This window comes from Primulina huaijiensis, chromosome 9, assembly GCF_012295235.1.
Source record: "Primulina huaijiensis isolate GDHJ02 chromosome 9, ASM1229523v2, whole genome shotgun sequence".
Taxonomy (NCBI): Eukaryota; Viridiplantae; Streptophyta; class Magnoliopsida; order Lamiales; family Gesneriaceae; genus Primulina; species Primulina huaijiensis.
This window is the reverse complement of record NC_133314.1, coordinates 20,728,442-20,747,665: the sequence shown is the minus strand read 5'-3', so window position 1 is coordinate 20,747,665 and position 19,224 is coordinate 20,728,442. Positions and strand designations below refer to the sequence as shown.

The window sequence follows — 19,224 nt, the reverse complement described above, 5'->3', positions numbered from 1 at the left end:
CCATTTAATTTAATTAATAATTAATAATTAATAATAATAATAATAATAATAATTAATAAAATATATAAGTTAACTATTACCCAGCAATATCGACAATAAATATTCGATAATGATTGCATAACATAAAACGAACTTAATGAATGTTTTTTTTTGACATTTGGAGTAGTTAACTTTATTCTAATCTTTTCAAATTATAAAATATCATAAAACCTATTTTAGTAAAATTTGAATCTAATCCATAACTAAAATATCTTGATAAAAATATATTTTTATATTTTTGAATTTTTAAATGATTCATAAATCTATTCCTCATATGTCAATACCACAATATATTTATGGGGCAATAAAAAATTTATAATCTTATGTCAATACCACGATATATATAATATATAATATATATGATCGTACTTTTATAAATTTGTTAAAAATAATAAAATCAAAAAAGTAAAAATGAAATTGGATGTTAAATTATAAAAAGAGAGAAGAGTGGACAGTGGACACCAATGTTTTATAAAGTTGAAGTTGATGAAAAATTCTCAATCAAAATATTTCTTTGTGTTCATTCTCTACACACAAAATTGTGGTATTATATCATACAAATTGTGGTACACTTCATGTGAAAATGTGGTACACTTCATATGAAAATGTGGTATAAAAAAGTACCCAAAGATCGAACACAAAAAAAATACGGCCGGAGAGTGAAGACGATTCTGTCGTTTTTATAAAAGGACATTCCATAAATAATAAAGCTAAAAACTTCCATTTTAAAGCCTCGCAGAGCACGCATACCCCACGTTCTTTAGTCAAATCTTCATTATACGGGGAAAAAGAGAATACTCAAGCCTGGAAAATTCGGTGACTTTCTTGATTTCATTTTGCTTGCATCCAGATTCGTTTGGATTAGGGAACAGGACATGAATTCAACGGTGCTTGATGATATAATCAACCGTTTGCTGGAGGTGAAAGGGAAGCCTGGGAAGCAGGTTCAGCTCTCGGAGTCAGAGATCAAGCATCTTTGTTTGCAGTCTAAAGAGATTTTCTTGAAACAGCCTAATCTTCTCGACCTCGAGGCACCCATTAAGATTTGCGGTATGATTTTACTATAATTTTGGGCTATTTTCCAAGTATATTTGAGATGGGTTATTTGTCTCATGGGGTTCTTTTTGTTTAATTTTCTGCTTAATTGGTGGTCTTGTTGACGTTTATTGATCATCTCGCTGTGTCTATGCGTTTCTTTTCTTTTTTCCAATTTAATTTTCCTGTCTTGAACTCTTAATTAATTTATTTATTTTACTTGAAGTGGAATATTATTGATTAAAAGATTAAATTAGATGCAATTGTTGAGAAGGATTTATGAGTGTGAAATTTCTCGTTTTTAAGTATGACACTTTTGTGTGAGAAATTCCACATTAGGCGTACGACCGCGTAATGACAGCTAGCATTTAAGGTTTGTGTCTTCCGAGAATCAAGACATGTTGTTCTATCACTTTGTGCTGGATGATAACAGTGGATTCATGTGTAACGTTGAGCTTGACCTTGTAAAGGTGTTTAATTTGGTTGGCTTGGGTCTAAAAGCTTAACAATTGCAAACTAGAAACTCTTTGTACTTTCACTTCTTGTATATTTATTGCTTATAATCCATAAGGGTGTTGATGATTCTTATTGTAGGAAAATGTATAATTATCATGATTGCGAAAGATGCTATGTTTTCAACCACGACAGAAAATCTAAATCTCATATTTCATAATATCATAATCTATAACTCTTGCCCTTTCTATAACACTGTTAGTTGGGTGTATGGAGGCCATTGTCCAGCCTTGTGTAAGATGCTCAAATACGATTTCCGACAGTGCTCTGATATTTGACTGGAAATCTGTCTGATGTTACCCTATGTTCTGCTCTTTTTATTACTAATTCTGACATCATTTTCTTCTCTCTTTTTTCTTTTTTCTTTTTTGTGCCAAAAAAGTTCATTAATACATATAGGAAGGCATAACTGGAGGATGTGGCATCCTCCTATTTAAGTTTTTTAGGTTTTAAACTGAAAAGCTACTTACAACCCATAATATTGCTCATATAAAGTACACAAATTTTGACTTTGACTAATATATTTTTATGATAAATTCATATTTTGACATATTTCTTTGATTTAAATGAAGTGATTTTAATCGTTTAATTTGTAATGAACTAGCTGCTCTTTTTTTTTTTAATCGATAATTCAGTCCAAACTTTGTTGTGTTGGCAAATGAGGGAAAATTTGAATGGGAAAGGATCCTAGTTTTAGGGTGTGATGGTGATGTGGTAATAACTACTATACTGTCTGCTTGTTGTTTTAAACATATTTGTGGAATTCTAGAGATTTGACTTCAAATAATTTAATAACTGGTATTTTACTCGGGTAATGCAAGACTTCAAATAATGATTAAGTTTTGTAAATATGAGCGTTTGAATAATTACTTAAAATTATTGATAATGTAATGAATACATTTAAATTTTATTATAAAAAATTATTATATAAAAAAATGTTTACATCATTTGAGATAAAGCTCAAAGGAGGTTAACAATATTTTATCGTCAAATTGAAATCTTTACAATTTCATTCGATTTCTTGGATGAGTGAAACGAATAAAAAGATATTTAGATAACCATATATTATTTTGTCTATCAAAATTTTAAAGAATAAATAAATATTTATCAAAACTCAAAATTCTCGTCACTTATTAGATGAATGGTGTGTTGAAGTGGTGCTGTTTGTGTTTCAATGTAAATGTACAAATGTTTTGCCGTTTTACTTCTTTTCTGAGTATGTTCCTGTGGTTTTGGAAATTCTGTTACTGTTCCATCCTCATATTCTCATGTTGGAACAGTTCAGGGAAAAGAACCCCGGGATACTTCTAGATAAATCCCCCACGTTCCCTGTTATCTTCTGTAGCGTGGAAAATTGTGTTTGTGATTGGTACTTTATTTAGTTAATCATTTTAGTCCAATAGGTACATGCTGCCAGAGTATTCTTACCGAGCATGTATTCCTCACTGATTAGTTGTCCATAATTGAGTTTCAGGTCGAGTGCACTTAGTATTGAATGCCTGCTTACTTTAATACTTGCTTGGGTTGATTGCTTGTTTAAAAGATTCTCATGTGTTCATGTGGTAGAAGTCAATGTGGTAGTTTTTGTCTCGTTCTGTGTGTGTCGTCATTTCTTGGTTTTCCACGTAGAAGTCAAGCCCATGCACCTCTTGCCTCGTTTTTTCCCTCAATCCAGTTTTATGGATGATAATTGTTGATTAATTCAAGGTTATGTTTAATCTATTTTCTATCAAGCTGTTATTTTTTTTCGGTCTTGCTTATTCTAATAACATATTTTACAGGGGACATTCACGGTCAATATTCTGATCTTCTAAGACTCTTCGAATATGGGGGGTTGCCGCCAAAATCTAATTACTTATTCTTGGGGGATTATGTAGATCGTGGGAAGCAAGGTTTAGAAACAATTTGCCTTCTACTCGCCTATAAAATAAAGTATCCTGAAAATTTCTTCTTGCTAAGGGGCAACCATGAATGTGCGTCGGTCAATCGTATGTATGGATTTTATGACGAGTGCAAAAGAAGATTCAATGTACGACTGTGGAAAATATTCACAGATTGTTTTAACTGTCTACCTGTTGCGGCTCTAATAGATGAAAAGATTTTGTGCATGCATGGAGGACTTTCTCCTGATCTCCAAGATTTGGAGCAAGTTAGAAATCTACATCGTCCTACTGATGTACCTGAAACTGGTTTATTATGCGATCTTCTCTGGTCCGATCCGAGTAAAGAAGTCCGGGGATGGGGTATGAATGATAGGGGAGTGTCATATACCTTTGGTGTAGATGAGGTGACAGAATTTCTTCAAAAGCATGATCTTGATCTTATTTGTCGTGCCCACCAGGTTTGGACTTACGTTATTACCTTATTTTTTTATTGATAAGAATACGGAAATCTGGTTATCGATTGGTCATCAGAATTATCGCAGGTAGTTGAGGATGGATACGAGTTCTTTGCTGATAGACAACTCGTTACAATATTCTCGGCACCTAATTACTGTGGAGAATTTGACAATGCTGGAGCAATGATGAGTGTTGACGAGACTCTGATGTGCTCTTTCCAAATATTAAAGCCGGCTGAGCAGAAGTCTAAGTTTGGATTTGGGAGTACAACTACAACTAAGCCGGCCACTCTGCAACCAAAAATGAAGGTACAATATTAATTCTTCTTGATACCTGATACAGTAGTTTCACACGTTATGCTGAACCTATTGATGCACCTAAATATACCATATACCTACTTATTTAATTAATTTTGTTTTAGTTAATTCTGAAAATCCATTTTTATTCTTTATCATCTCTTCGAGCTTTGATATCATGTAGTTTATGCCTAAATCAATGTTGTCATAGTTTCCTTTCGAGAATTTCACTATTCATTTCACTCGTTCTGTGCATATCTTGTTTTGCTTTCATTTACTCCTGTATGGTGTTGGATGTTTCTATACTGCAAATTAATGTGGAATCATGAAACACACATACATTGAGATCGACATATAAACAATTTCTGGAGTTAATCTAACCTCCTGAACTATAATAGACTGTTACCCCTCTAATGGTGTGTGTTGTTGTTGTATTCAGGAAAGTATATCTCCCCTTTTCCGACCAAAGCAACAATATTAATTCCAGTTTCATTTTATGTTTGCAGTCATTCCTTGGTAGAAAAATAGGATGAAATTGATTTCCCTAAAAAAACACATGTAAGTTTAGTATATGGCGCTGATAGGAGACAAACATTGTCTTCTACTTTGACCGTCGCTTTCACCTGGGTGATAGCAGACCAAAGTTACGCGTAGAAGATATCTCACCAGAAGAAAACTGGGAGGACTGTAATAATTAATTTCCCAATCTATTGGGGGAGTTGGATCTTTTGTGATGCATTCATGCATGCCGCAAAAGGTAAATACCGAGACGTCGAAACACCCTGTCTAAATCTGTCTCTGTATAATGTAAAGTGTTCTCTTGCTGACATAAAATGGTTTTATGAGTTTTCACTGTATAATCATCACCTGTGGCAATGGGCTCATTATGTGCTACTGTTGGTTTTTACTTCACCTGGCCCCTGGGTTCTTGGTCATGTCGGGCACTGCAAGAAACGTGTGAGCTTGTGGACAAATGTGTAGTGCCGGAGGTTTCTCAACAAATCCTTGACTTCGGACGAAACCAACCCGAACACGCTCTTCGGGAATCTCAAATTCGTATAATGACAAGATTGATAGGTTATAGTAATAATATAATGATTGATATTTTATATTTTACCTTAATAATATAATAATAAAATAATACAAAAATATATTCTATTTCTACCATAAAAATTAGTAAAGGATAAAGATTTTAGATTATCAACATACATGTTTACCATTATATTCCATATAAATATAAACGAGATATCAATGGGCCTTAATATATCAACTTTAATTTGGATTTTAATAATCAAATATTTTTTATTTTTTTTATTAATAGAAAGAGTTACCCATCCTCAATAATATAAGTGTATTATTATATTATACATATGAAATTAAATAACATATTGATAACAAAGGTTTAAAAAAATTTCCATTTAGTATTAATATAGTTTTATTGGAAATTATATTAGAAATAATACTTTTGTATGTTAAATAGAGGAAAAATGATAACTAATTTGGTTTTTAAATAAGGAAGAATAGCAGTTGTTTGTGTATTGCAATGTAGTAGAATAACCAACAAAATAAGAAAAATGAAAATATAAAGCAAAAAATATTATTTTAAAATTTATATTTTCCTAAATTTAGTTTTCAACAATCTCTCACAAAGTTTAAAACTTCGAAATTATTGAGTCAAATAAATTATAAATCCACATGATGACTCCAATCCGGTTCAACTTAAAATTAATTAGTAATTTACTTTTCTCCTACAATTAATTGTGCAATATTTTCGTATATAAAATTTATATACGTTATATAAAAAAATTCTTAATTAAATTTTATATACGTTATATAAAAAAAATTCTTAATTATGTCCATGTATTTACATTCCATTTCCAATATACAGATTTTCGGGGAAAAGTCTATCTACTTATTATCCATTTCTCTCATTACTTATTTATCTTAGAACTTAGAAGCATGTAGCTTAAATATCACGAGACATGTTCAATGTTTGGTAAAAAATTGTATGAGACGATCTTACGGGTCGTATTTTGTGAGACGGATATCTTATTTGGGTCATTCATGAAAAAATATTATTTTTTATGCTAATAGTATTATTTTGATTGTGAATATCAGTAGGATTGACCCGTCTCACAGATAAAGATTCGTGAAACCGTCTCACAAGAAACCTACTCTTAATGTTTTTAACACTATTCTGAAATTTCATTAATAATATTTTATTACTATTCAATTATGGAATAAATTATTGAAACCGGTAAATAGTATATTAAAAATGATCTTGCAAAATAAATAAATGATATAATATTTAAGGAAAATAGATATAATTTCAAAAACCCAAGATTTATTTCGATTATTTATTATGATGATTTATTTTAAAGATCTATTATGATGACAATTAAATTACAAAAATCTTATTTGACGTTATTATAAGAGTTTATTTGACTTGATGTTGCAATTTATTAATAATAATAATAATAATATTCTCAATTTCTTTATTATGTTCTCAACATAACCGCCCGTCTAATAGGTGTATAACATATTATCAATGTTCACATGAGTATGCACGGTAGGTGTGCAACTCGTGTGAACATCGATGATGTTTTACTTGAACGTGATGAAACATAGAAAAATTGTGCTTCTTACAGGTCATCACATCCAATAGACGAGTGACACATCATCGGTGCTCAAACATCATCGGTGCTCAAATAAATGTAGACGATAAATATGCAACATATCAAAACTCATATATATATATATATATACCATCTTCTAAAGAGCATGTACAAAAACGTGTGTTATTATTTAGGAGTGAAACGCTAATTTACAAGAGAAGCAATACATACCACATAACAAAAACCTCTCATTGGATCAATTCAATGATCTTTCCTCCTCATAATCTCTTGAAGCATGCAAATGGGTGGATCCTGCATACAAATACCAGATTTAACAGACTTCCCGATTCAATAAATTATAGTAACGAAAAGGCAGTTTAAAGATTTGTCCAACCATTTTCATTCATCTTCTTTTCAGAGTCGATTTCTTCTTGCCATCTGTCCATGGGATCAGAGGAATCTTGAACCTGCGCTGATGAGCCCTTTGATACTGTTGAACAACATTGGGGAACAGAGAATGAATAAATACTGCTTGTTGGCCGTTTTTTATTCGAAGAAGATTCAGCCGTCGAGCACAAATCGTCGTCCATTTTCGAGGTTTCAACTCCACTTTTGCCATGCAAATTCCCTTCATCTTTACCCCGTTCCTGTCTCTTCTTGCTTCTTGAATTCTGCATAGACGGCACCCTTTGATCGTAAGATGAAATAGCTGAAAATGGAGTCCTTCCCTTCACAACTACGTTAGGAATGGACCAATTGGCGTAGGTCTCAGAGTTATCAAAGACCACTTCGTCTGTTCCATTGGCGTTAGCTGCTGCTTCGTTCTTGTGCATGATTGATATGGCTTCTGTTAGCCCAACCCTTGCCGAATCTACATCAACTATAGGATTAGGGTAGTTGGACCCCAAGTCTACGCCAGCAGACGTGAGTATGATAAGAGGAGCGTCCCATGGATGATGAATCCACTCGGTTGGAATTCGTGCTAACTCTGGTAACCACTGCCTAACGTATTCACCATCTGGATCAAACTTGAATCCCTGAACCTGGAACATAAATCAAAAGAAAATTAAAGATCAGCTTTCAGAACTGTACATAGATTATTGGGCTTCCAAAGAACCAGTTAAAGTCATGCTCTGAACCCAATGAATGTGAAGGTTGCCTAAGAACTCTGTTGAGTGCAGAATAAAATTTTAGCCATTCTAACCGCCCATTAAATTTTGATACCGAAAGTCCAGACTTAAAAGTTGCTCATACATTCCTGCCATATTCAACATTGGATAGAGTTTATAGTAAACATGATATCACAAAACAATGATACAGATCGCCCTCAATACAAATCTAAACAAAGTACAGGACTGATAGTATCCCGAAGTTTCTAGAGTGTTGCTTTGACGCCAGTAATCATGTCCACACACACGTTAAGTTTCATAATTGCCTTGAAATCCGTCAAATAAACCCTGAATTTTCAGGTTTTCTTAACCGTTCCTGAAAACAATAAATACAATTGGACACTTCACTCATTAGCCAAAACTTGCAAGGTTCTGAGCTCTCTTCATTTATATAACCAGATTGAATTACAACTAATCTAGGAACCAAAGCACATACAACTGAAAACCAGTTTTTTCCCCATTCTGTTGCACACTCGAGTCCCAAGTCAACTTTCTTAAACTGGCAATTTCAAACTAAAGTAAGAAGAACCAGTCTTGTCAGGCAAAGAAATAAACACGTGTTTCATCATTACGCTGTGGCTGAAGTGGACCACTAATAGAATGAGCCTGTGCAGACTTCTTAATGTTAAGATCACAGCCATGAATCCACGATACTAAAATATATAAGCAACATAAACTTTGAGATATAGATTGGTAGCATGAAATATGAAACTATCTTACCTGTGGGCTATCCATTCGCTCTATTTCATGCCCATCAGGCAAACTTCCGGAGATGTATTGCCATCCCAGGATATCACTTTCCAGGTCTGCATCCAGAAGAGTATCCCAGAAATACTTCATCCCCCATTGCCATGGTAGGAGAAGAAACTTCACAAAGAAGCTTGAAACTATAACTCTTATCCTATTGTGAATCCATCCAGTAGCCCAGAGCTCTCTCATTCCAGCATCAACTAGCGGATAACCTGTTCGACCCTGTCGCCAAGCCTTGAATCGTGCTTGGTCAGCATTCCAGGGAAAAAATTTCAGGCTTCCCCGCAATGATCTCTCATGAGTAAATGGGAAATTAAAACATATATATCGGGAATACTCCCTTAATCCGATGGCATTGAGAAAAAGATTTGCACTCTCTTCCCCCACCGAATTTTGTTCGTTTTTCCAAACTATTTGTTTCATCCTTATACACTGGAAAACTTTTCTTACGCTTAGCTCCCCAAAATGAAGGTATGGGGACAAGAGGGACGTGCAGTTCCCCCCAACCCTGAGCCTATCTTTCGAGTAGTTGAGCAGATGATTTTCTACAAATTCGGTAAAAGCCTTGTCAGAATTGGTCCAACCTGGTGACCAACCCCTTCCTAGTAATGCATTACTCGACTTTTCAGATTCATCTTCAAGACCCAACGCCTCAATAGAACAATTCTCAACTTCTCCTGCCAAAAACACGTAAATATTGCTCATCTTTTTACTTCAACTTTCTCAATTGAATAACTAGATATGAAAGCAAGATCGATACAAAAACAAAAAGAAAAGAGTTCTTACCTGCAGCTGGAACCAATCGGTAGGGAGGAATATGCGTACCGGGTTCGATTTGCATGTCTAAGCATTTATTCCAAAATGCTTTAAATATTGTAAAAGCATTTCCATCATCATTGTATATTTCCCAAGGATCGTGCAATAGCTCGCCATTGTAGCTTTGAACACTAACTCCCATATCACTCAACTTTTGTTTGATATTGTGATCACGGACAAGTGAAACAGGATCTAGAATGGAACACAACAAATCCAGATATAAGAATTCGAGGGAGTGCGTAAGTAACCAGTTCAACAAAATCTGAAAAAAGACACGTTCCAATATGATTATCATATATCAACTAGACTTCAATATAAGGTAAAATATATATCACCAAACTAAAGAAATATTATTTATTAAGCCTTGTTAGGGGCATTTTCACTTTCAACGGGAACCTGGCGCCAAGAATGATAGACGTTCACGACTCTAAGAAAACGATGGACTGAGCGGCAGACCACGATCCCACAAATCAAACTGGATATATATTTAGGCGAGAACAATATAAATATTTAAAGACCAAATCATCTATTGCACGCATAACCCAAAAAAAGGATTCGAAAAAACTCACCATAGAGATGGTTAAATACGACTTTTGTGGCCTCGACAGCACTTATGCAATCCAATAGAGCAGAAAGAGCGCTCTGTGCTTTGATCAGCACCAATTCAGCCCCGAGAGATTTCAAAGATTTCCCCAAATGAATAAGGGATTGCTTAAGCCACCACCGTGAAACTCGACCAGGTAAATATTGGCCTTCTTCTTTAGGACACCATATAAAAACTGGTAATACACTCCCATCCCTAGCAGCAGCAGCTAAAGCAGGATTGTCTTCAATCCTCAAATCCCTCCTAAACCACACTATGCTTTTGCAATTACTTTCCATTTCAAAAATTCAATCCCTTAAAGATTATAATTACCCGAAAAATAATATATTTTAAGCCTGCCCACAAATCCATATCCTTGATACTATAACAGTGTTCATTTTTCAGAAAATTCGACCTCCCAAATCCCTCCTAGACCACAACTATGCTCTTGCAGTTACTTTCCATTCCCAGGAATTGAATCCCTTTGAGATTAAAATTTCCCGGACACTGTATTTTACCCTTCTCACAATCCGTTTTCTTGACTCTTATCATCTTTTTCCACCATCGCCAGAAACCGTAACAAGAAACCTTCCAAAGCATACCACAGTCAAATATCACAGACAAAACTACAAATCCACCATAAAAAAACAAGAACTTGAATTCATACCTAAGATATAACCCTTCAAATACTTGTTTTGACCAGAATCCACAAAAAAATTCAAGAAAAAGCACACACGAAAAAGTAAGAAGCACAGTATCCGTGGAAATGATTTTGATACACAATCGAGAGAGAGAGAGAGAAACTTTATTGATCCCAAAAGATTAAGATTCCTATGACCAAGTTCCGTGTTTCCACGACAAACTACTCACTTCACTCCATCCAGAAAATTACTAAATAATGTTATCCATAGGCCCACTCACTACTTCAAAGAGACGGAGAGAGAAGGAAATGAAGAATGATGGTATCGAAGGTATGGGTGGGCATCGGTCGGGTTTTTTTGGGTTTTCGGTAGCTAGGATCGAATAATATTTTCATTATCCGATGGGGTCGGGTTTGGATTTTTTTTTTTTTGTAAAAAAATGTACTTTCTCACATATATTTTCAAATTTACAATCCCATTTTTCCCCTTGAAATTTAATTGTTAATTTTTTCGGGGGATTTTCAATAAAAAAATGTCAAGATTCAGCCTAAGAAGCAGCCAAACAAGGGTGGAAGTAAAGTTACCATATTTATTTTTGGGTTCAATAAATTAATATTGAGTGAATTAATAATATTTTTAAAATAATACTTGACAATGTACTAAATTAACAATTTTCATAAATTAATAAGATAATAATTTTTTAAAAGATTCTTATATAAACTTATGGTCAAGTCATTATCTATACTTCTATACTATATTATTAAGTGTGAGTGGGTTAGAAAAACTGCTTTTGGAGGACACCAAAATTTCTCCCTTTTTTACCATCCTCTTCAACATTACATATAAATTATAATAATTTCAACTACGTCAATCCTAAGTCTGAAATCTTTCCAAAAAATGAAAGCCCTAATCGTACCAACACAGTTGAAAACTTCTCAATTTAAAAAAACCTTACGGTTAGTATTTTTAACGCAAAAAAACGTTTCTTTTTCTACCATAATATTATTATATTTTTTATTGAAATTAAGTTTAATAGAGAAATAGATTTTTTGTCATTCACAACAATGTGTACGAACACACTAATTATAATATTCATATCAAATTACAAATATCAAATATTTATTTTATAAATTGGTTAAACAATATTTCAAATATCTAATATTATGTTACACGCAACGCGTGCCTCAACCGCTAGTTATAAATTAATGATCGTCTAAAATTACATATATAACAAGGACAATTAGTATAATATGATTTTATTATTGCTTAATTTTCTTGAAATTTAATTGTAGTTAGATTTCATCTATAACTTTTCATAATATATTCCAAAGATTTGATGTTGCATTATCGAATCGAAACAAAAAATTCTGATTCATAGTTATCGCTACAGAGCTTCCTTTCATATAATTGGTTCTAAAGGATTTGTATTGTGAATGTTGTTTGATTAATCAACATAATGAATATTATTTAATCATTTAAAAACAATAAATATCACTTATTTATTTTTTAAAATAAATGTGTAAACATAAATAAAATTACATAATCAATTTTATGTTTGTTGGATAAATACTGTTTAAAATAATAATTTATTAATTTATCGATTAATTAATATTTGACTAAATTAATAAAATTTCACAGTCCAACAATATTAATTTATAGAGGTTTTACTGTAATAAAAACACTGTAAATTTAAAATTAAATAAATAAAGTTTAAAGATTGCAATAAATAATAGTTTCCTATAAATCTAAAAAAAATTTACCGTGATAAAAATGAACTCATCATAATTAATCAGTTTGTAATTTATATGTAGGATTTTTTATTCGATAATTATATATTTTATTACATAAATGAAACCTTATGAATTTATGTTGAAACGATAGTTAATCAAGATTAAGCATATTTAAATTCAAACAAAATAAAAAACCGATTAATCGAATATTTTAGAACAAGGTAATAACAATCACTTATCTAAGCCACTATTTCAAGAGTATTAAGGTAGCAAAGAATATTAAAAGTTGGCATTTTAGGAAAACAATAATTCCAATAACATAAATATTAGCATAACATGAAAGTAGTAACAAAAATTCAAATGAATATATACGTAAACCATATATTTTGCAATGTAATAATTCAACCAAAAAATATAATTAATTTTGTGGGAATTGCTCATGCCGGATTGATCGTCTTTTGAGCGAGTCACTTTGAGACACATGCGGATAGCCGCCACCCATAATGGCAATGAACAGTAATACTCACGGGAAATTTCGGGTCCGATCCCAACGAGCTTCACTAGTTCAGACGTGAGCTTTAAGATTACCCTGAGCCTGAAATCAAGAATAAGACCGTTAGAAGGGGGCCAGGAGGGTGTCCTGACGTAACCCCTCCGACGCTCAAGTCAGAGACTGAGGATATATAGGAGAGCAGCTAAGGGTGCTGTTGAAAACAATATATTGAATCCTAAATCATACGCTCAAACCTGGTATTTATAGAAGAATACTTGAACTGCCCATAGGCCATTCACCTGTGGGCTCTAGAGATGGGACGTCAGTTTGAGTCTGATCTTGATGGGTTCATCCCTGGGCTGCTCATGGGCCCTTCACCTGTGGGCTCTAGAGATGGGCCGGCAATTTGAGCCTGATTTTGANTTTAAAATGATTGAAAATAATAAAAATATATGAAATTAATTTATAAAAAAATATAATAAAAATTTAAATATTATATTATTTATTAAATTTTCATTAATTTTAATTTTCATATTATATTGAAGAAAACAATTCAAGGGTATTATGGTCAATGTACAATCTTATCATTATCACTATTCAAAAATTATACATTATCACACCTTTGAGAAATGATATTTAATCACACAAATAACATAAATAATTAGGACTTTCAATCATAATCAAGGGCCTCCATGTTAAATTAAAAATGAACCAAACATGAGATAAAGAATGATTATTTAATAATCATTCCCTTATCATGACTACCAAACATAGCCTTAATATATATATATATTTTTTATGTACTCTCCTTTTGGGAGAGAAGTAGGACTGTTTAGCCTAAGGTTTGTCTGACAAAATATCTTGGAGTCGTGAGTCAAAGGTGTTCCTCATTCCTATCAGAATTTTATATATTTACGACGTGATAAAAAAATATTCGAGGGAATGTCTTGAGAGTACACCAAGACAATTGGGTTCATTGTCTTTCCTCACAAGATGATGGAAAGTTCAGTTTAGACGAGGTGTTTTGTTTCCCAGGATCATGCAAATGCTCGAGAAGGAACATGTATCGACAATTTTTAACCTGATATTTTGAAAGACAACACATCACACAGAATTTCAGATTCAACTCTCAATAGACAGAGTCACAAATATATATTCTTCACGGGGAAGCATCATGAGAAGAAGAACAACATGATACCCATAACAGGAAAAACCAAGAGTTTTCCAAATCATCCTTCCCAGGGGTTGAATTATTTTTAATTAAGCCATTTATAAATGCATGTATACACAAGTATTCCAAGGAACTCGTTGTTCTTGGGGACGGTCCGTAATATATTACCAATGTTTCAGCTGCGTAACGATTTCACAATAGCAACCGCGCTTCAATTATCACATTCCTTGATCACTTCAAGGTCCATTGCCTGAATTTCATAATGTATAACTTCCAGTTCCCTCCGAAACCTTTCCTCAGATGTGGCATAGAGCATCTTTGCACGGATCTGAGAGGTGGAAGGAGACCTGAATATATGAATATATTGAAATTATCATGATTATTATCTCAAAACTTAAAACTTATATAAAATCTAGGAACTTAAATCAATATCAATCTACAATCTATTGACTTAAATCTCGAAAATTATAATATACTCGTTATAAAATAAAATTTCATTCAACTTTGTACGAAATAAACTAATCCTCAAATAATTATCATTTACTAAATATTGCTTTCATCAATACTCTGAGTCTAGCGCTCTCTAACACAAAGGAGTTCATTGAATTTCTTTCTCATTGAATCAATCTTAGTAGTGTAAAAAGAGTCAAAACTTATTGTGTTACACTTTCTTCAATATCTACAAATATCTCATAATTTACTTTATTTACATAAGGTCATAACCTACTTATATCCTAAAATAATATAAATTTCTTAATATGAGGAAATTGTTTCTCACATTCATTTTAAACAAGATGTTTCAAGATTCTGCATATTTAAAATTAGCGTTTAGCTTTCTTAAGAACTCAAACTTAATATTCATACATTAACTATTGACACAAAAATCAACTTCTATGTTGGAATGCCAAAAACTTATTATATAAATTTTGTATCAGATTTTTTCATATTAGTTTTTCATAAATAATTTATCATCTTCAATTCAAATCTTTCATCTTAAGTCTGAAGCTTAAGTCAACCTATATGTGATAGGTATATTCCCAACAATATAGAAAAATACTAATTATCTGTGTAATACAATTCCATAAAATTCGGCAAATAGTACAAGAAACTCGTTGAACAAGATTTTCGAGAAATTTTCAAAACATAAAAAGTTGACATATGGATTGAAACAATACGTCGAAAAGATTCCAGAATAATTGACAAAATTAAATTCCGAGTTTCTTACGAAAAGTTATAGCATCTATGATTTTGGAGGCCTAAACGAAGTAATTTCGCGTTTTCGGACCTTTATAACTTGTTGGACCGTTCCGGAGGGGACTACCTCGGCCCTTTGCCATAACATGACCGAATTTTTTGAAAAAAACATTCCGCAACTGTATTATGAACCTGAAAGGTTCTGATACCACTTAAATGTCACGCCCCAAGGCCGAATGTGAACATTCGACGTTATTCAACAATCACATAATTATAAACAACAAACATTGTAATATGATATATACCAAAATCAGTCTATTTCATAAATAGCTCAAAATAATATTATCTTTATAACGAAAAACTCCAAAACAAAATAGCATTGTGGAAGCGTTTTACAACTTAATAAAATAATTTTAAAACAACGTGACTAAATAAATTCTTGAATTGAAACATCTTCATCACCAGTCACTAAACATATTTTGCCCATCCTCATCTACTTGTTATTCATTCTTATCTTGAGAAGGAACGTAAATGGTTAGTGATACGATCGTCACTCAATAAGCCTTAAGAACATATACACAACAAATATACATTATCTTTCAAATTGAACTTTTTTGAGGGCAAGGGAGGACTTATTTAGTAAATAGGGAAACTTAATTTATATGCCTCAAATAAAATATCATCAAAGTTTTATATAATTCTTTAAGTTTGTTCATCCTCTCAAAATTTTAGCATATACGTACATGCCTACGTACTGCTCATGGTCAAAATAAATGTAAGTAAAAGAATCAAAATAGAAGTTTAAAATGGAAAATTAATTTATAAAATTGAGAGGGTGAATTCGTCCGCATACTCCTGCGTGACGAGACGGCCAATGTGCGCAACTTACGTTAAAAAGGAGAGAAAAATTCTGACTTTAATTTGACCATTAACCAGGATCTTTATCAGTCGTCCAAATTAAAAATGCACTCATTTTTGTTAGCATTCTCAAGTGTTGAATCCATTTCATTAATTTCTTTGGCTTTTATGAGACGAGTCAATCATATTCATATTTACAATATAAAATTATATTTTTTACATAAAAAGTACACAAACTTTTGTGAGACGGTATTAAAAGTCAATTTTTTGAGACAAATCTCTTATTTATGTCACATTATTTTTTTTATCTCAAAAGTATTATTAATTATTGTAAATATAAACAGTGTTGACATGTCTCACGGATTATATATATTCATTGAATAAACTACAGTCAGTTCTTAGTTGGAGGCGCTAATGGAAGACTAGAATTTAGGCTATTTTGAAAATTAAAAAAAAAAAAAAGAAAAGAAAAGAAATTGAGTTAGTATCAGTTGAAAATTCAACCGTATAAAAATTTTGATCAAGAATTAATTCGATGTACCATAAATTCCGATAACTTTCTTTCAAGGATTTTGATCAAATCTTAGATTATATGGAGATCTCTCTCACTGTAAAAAAATGTACAAATTGTTAAATTCCAAATTAATTGAAATGAAATAACAAAATTACACAAAAGCCGGCTCCATTTACTACGTGACATTGGCACTCCCACCCCATTCGAGCACTGCGTGGCATTGGTACCTCACTACAACAATAAATGGCTATTGTGACATTTTTTGTAGACATTTTTAATTAAATGTTGTTACAAATACTTACTAATGTCACTAAATATTTAATATGATGACATTTATGAATGTCACCATAAGCATTTATTCTTGTAGTGCCTGTATTCTGCGGACTAATGTTGACTGCGAAAAAAATTATTAATTCATTTTGTCAAGTTTATTCTCATTTACATCATCATTTGATCAATATATATGAATTCGATTCTCTATGTCCACATATATTCACATATGATACAAAATTTGTCGAATATCGTTTACCTAACTAGTATGATTGTTTCTTTACCCAATATACATAAAAAAAAAAAAAAATGCTAGTGGATTTTCATCTTCGTAAAAAAAGTATAATCGAATATGATTGCATAAATAGATTATTTATTATGAATTAACTCAAACAAAAGAATCAATAACCCTCATTGAAAATTGCTAAAACATCATGAAAATGACTATAAAACAAAATTCCACCCAAAGGACAGATTGGAATCCCACGTGAATCTTCAGAGTGATAAGAATTATTATAACTTAGTGCTGCGCGCATCATGCATGCCAAACCCCCGGATAAATACGCAACTTGACCACGAGCATGCAACAACACCCATTATTATTATTATTTAAAATTATTTTATTGATTTCCGAATCAATCTAGCTAGCTCTTTTTGTATTATGCAAGAGAAATATAGACGTCGAGAATTTTTAAAGGAAATGAATTATAAATTAGAAACTTTAGAAAATAATTAATAGAGCTAGCGTAGGGATGAGATAGTAGATTTTATTAGTTGCATGTGTAACATAATTGTCGGTCAGTAATTCAATAATTAATATAACCATAAAATTTCATTTAAAAAAGAGTTATGGGAGAGAACATGCTCCAAGTTAGTATCAACTTGCATATACAAGAAAGATGCTGAGCTATTTCAAACAGCACGAGGATACATAAATACCCACCTTTGGCTCATGCAGAACCTTATTCCTAATTTTCAAGGTGTCCATAAAGTCAAAACACACACATATATTTGAGGAAAAGGGGAAGAAAATTCAGGTGTTCGTAAAGTCATCACGCAATGGTGAGAGCACCTTGCTGTGAGAAAATGGGACTCAAGAAAGGGCCATGGAGCCCTGAGGAAGATCAGATTTTGGTCTCTTTTATTCAGAAAAACGGGCATGCGAATTGGCGCGCACTCCCCAAACAAGCAGGTTCACTTGAATAATTAATTTTCTGATGATCATGATCATATTTCTGAAAAAGGGTTTTCCTTTAGTTTTTCATATTAATTAATTCCGGCAACTAAGATTAATGGTTTTTTTTTTTTTTGGGTGTGTACGTACAGGTCTGTTGAGATGTGGGAAGAGTTGCAGACTTAGATGGATCAACTATTTGAGGCCAGACATAAAGAGAGGAAATTTCAGCAAAGAAGAAGAAGAAACCATCATTAACTTACATGAAATGCTCGGTAACAGGTATGTGTATTATCTGTACATGCCTCTAATTAATTAAAAAACCTTGCAATTAATTCAGCCAAACTCAAATCTTTTTGGGATATTTTCCTTCTGTTTTTTTTAAATGCTCTACGATATTAATCTTGAAACAAAAAATTAGTCTAACATCATTAAACTCCACACAACATTCTAGCTACTATATGATTTAGAATAAAATCTGATCATCTACTTGTATTTATACATCACCACCAAGATTTAGTTGTATCCATCGAAAGTAATTACAATAAAACCAAAACATAGGAAATGTTTGGTTTTGGTTTGTTTTCTGTGTTTTTTGTAGGTTGTTTTTAGATCAGACGACTTTCCTGAAAATGTAGAGATGGAGAAGCAAAGATACCTTTTGTTTACAATCAAATCCTGTAATCTTAATGTATAATTAGACATTTAAAATCATATAATATTATAAATCAAAGAAAAAAGTCACTGTTTTTTTAGAGGTGAAAATTTCAATATTTAATTTTTTTGTTTACCATGTTTAAAACTATTTAAAAAAAAAAACGAATGGAGCGTTTCATTATTTTAACAATTTTCATGCATCATATCAATTTTTTTCCCGAAATTCTTACAATAAAGTATGCATGATTCACGTGGTTCAACGAAATCATGTTATAAACACTTGAACCCGTCGTGTATCGTGCAGTCATAGCCATCGGTGCTCATAAGTCATATGTATGATTGTGACTAGTGGTGTTATGACTTATAT

The 19,224-nt window shown here is 32.2% G+C and overlaps 3 protein-coding genes across 4 annotated transcripts in view; 2 read left to right on the top strand and 1 right to left on the bottom strand.

Moving 5' to 3' along the window:
- Window positions 1-751: 751 nt before the first annotated feature.
- Window positions 752-5,134, top strand: LOC140985282 (serine/threonine-protein phosphatase PP1-like). Of its 2 annotated transcripts, none has more exons than XM_073453086.1 (4): window positions 752-1,089; window positions 3,369-3,928; window positions 4,013-4,234; window positions 4,729-5,134. In XM_073453086.1, exons 1-4 carry the CDS (start codon window positions 915-917, stop codon window positions 4,753-4,755), a joined length of 984 nt encoding a protein of 327 aa, XP_073309187.1. In that variant the 5' UTR covers window positions 752-914; the 3' UTR covers window positions 4,756-5,134. The 2 variants fall into 2 exon arrangements, with proteins under 2 accessions (XP_073309187.1, XP_073309186.1); XM_073453085.1 differs by having other exon boundaries at window positions 4,662-5,134.
- A 1,823-nt stretch (window positions 5,135-6,957) lies between these two features.
- LOC140984500 (cryptochrome-1-like) lies at window positions 6,958-11,056 on the bottom strand. Its single transcript, XM_073451963.1, has 6 exons — window positions 10,823-11,056; window positions 10,142-10,743; window positions 9,543-9,764; window positions 8,727-9,433; window positions 7,232-7,880; window positions 6,958-7,149 (listed from the first exon to the last, which is right to left on the bottom strand). The coding sequence occupies exons 2-6, from the start codon at window positions 10,452-10,454 to the stop codon at window positions 7,094-7,096; spliced, it is 1,947 nt and encodes a 648-aa protein (XP_073308064.1). The 5' UTR covers window positions 10,455-10,743; window positions 10,823-11,056; the 3' UTR covers window positions 6,958-7,093.
- Window positions 11,057-17,894: 6,838 nt separating this feature from the next.
- Window positions 17,895-19,224, top strand: part of LOC140984898 (transcription factor MYB15-like) — a 2,668-nt gene continuing 1,338 nt past the window's right edge. The window contains exons 1-2 of the mRNA XM_073452582.1: window positions 17,895-18,218; window positions 18,353-18,482. Coding sequence (XP_073308683.1) covers window positions 18,086-18,218; window positions 18,353-18,482 — 263 coding nt within the window. The 5' untranslated portion in view covers window positions 17,895-18,085. The remainder of the gene's footprint in view (window positions 18,219-18,352; window positions 18,483-19,224) is intronic.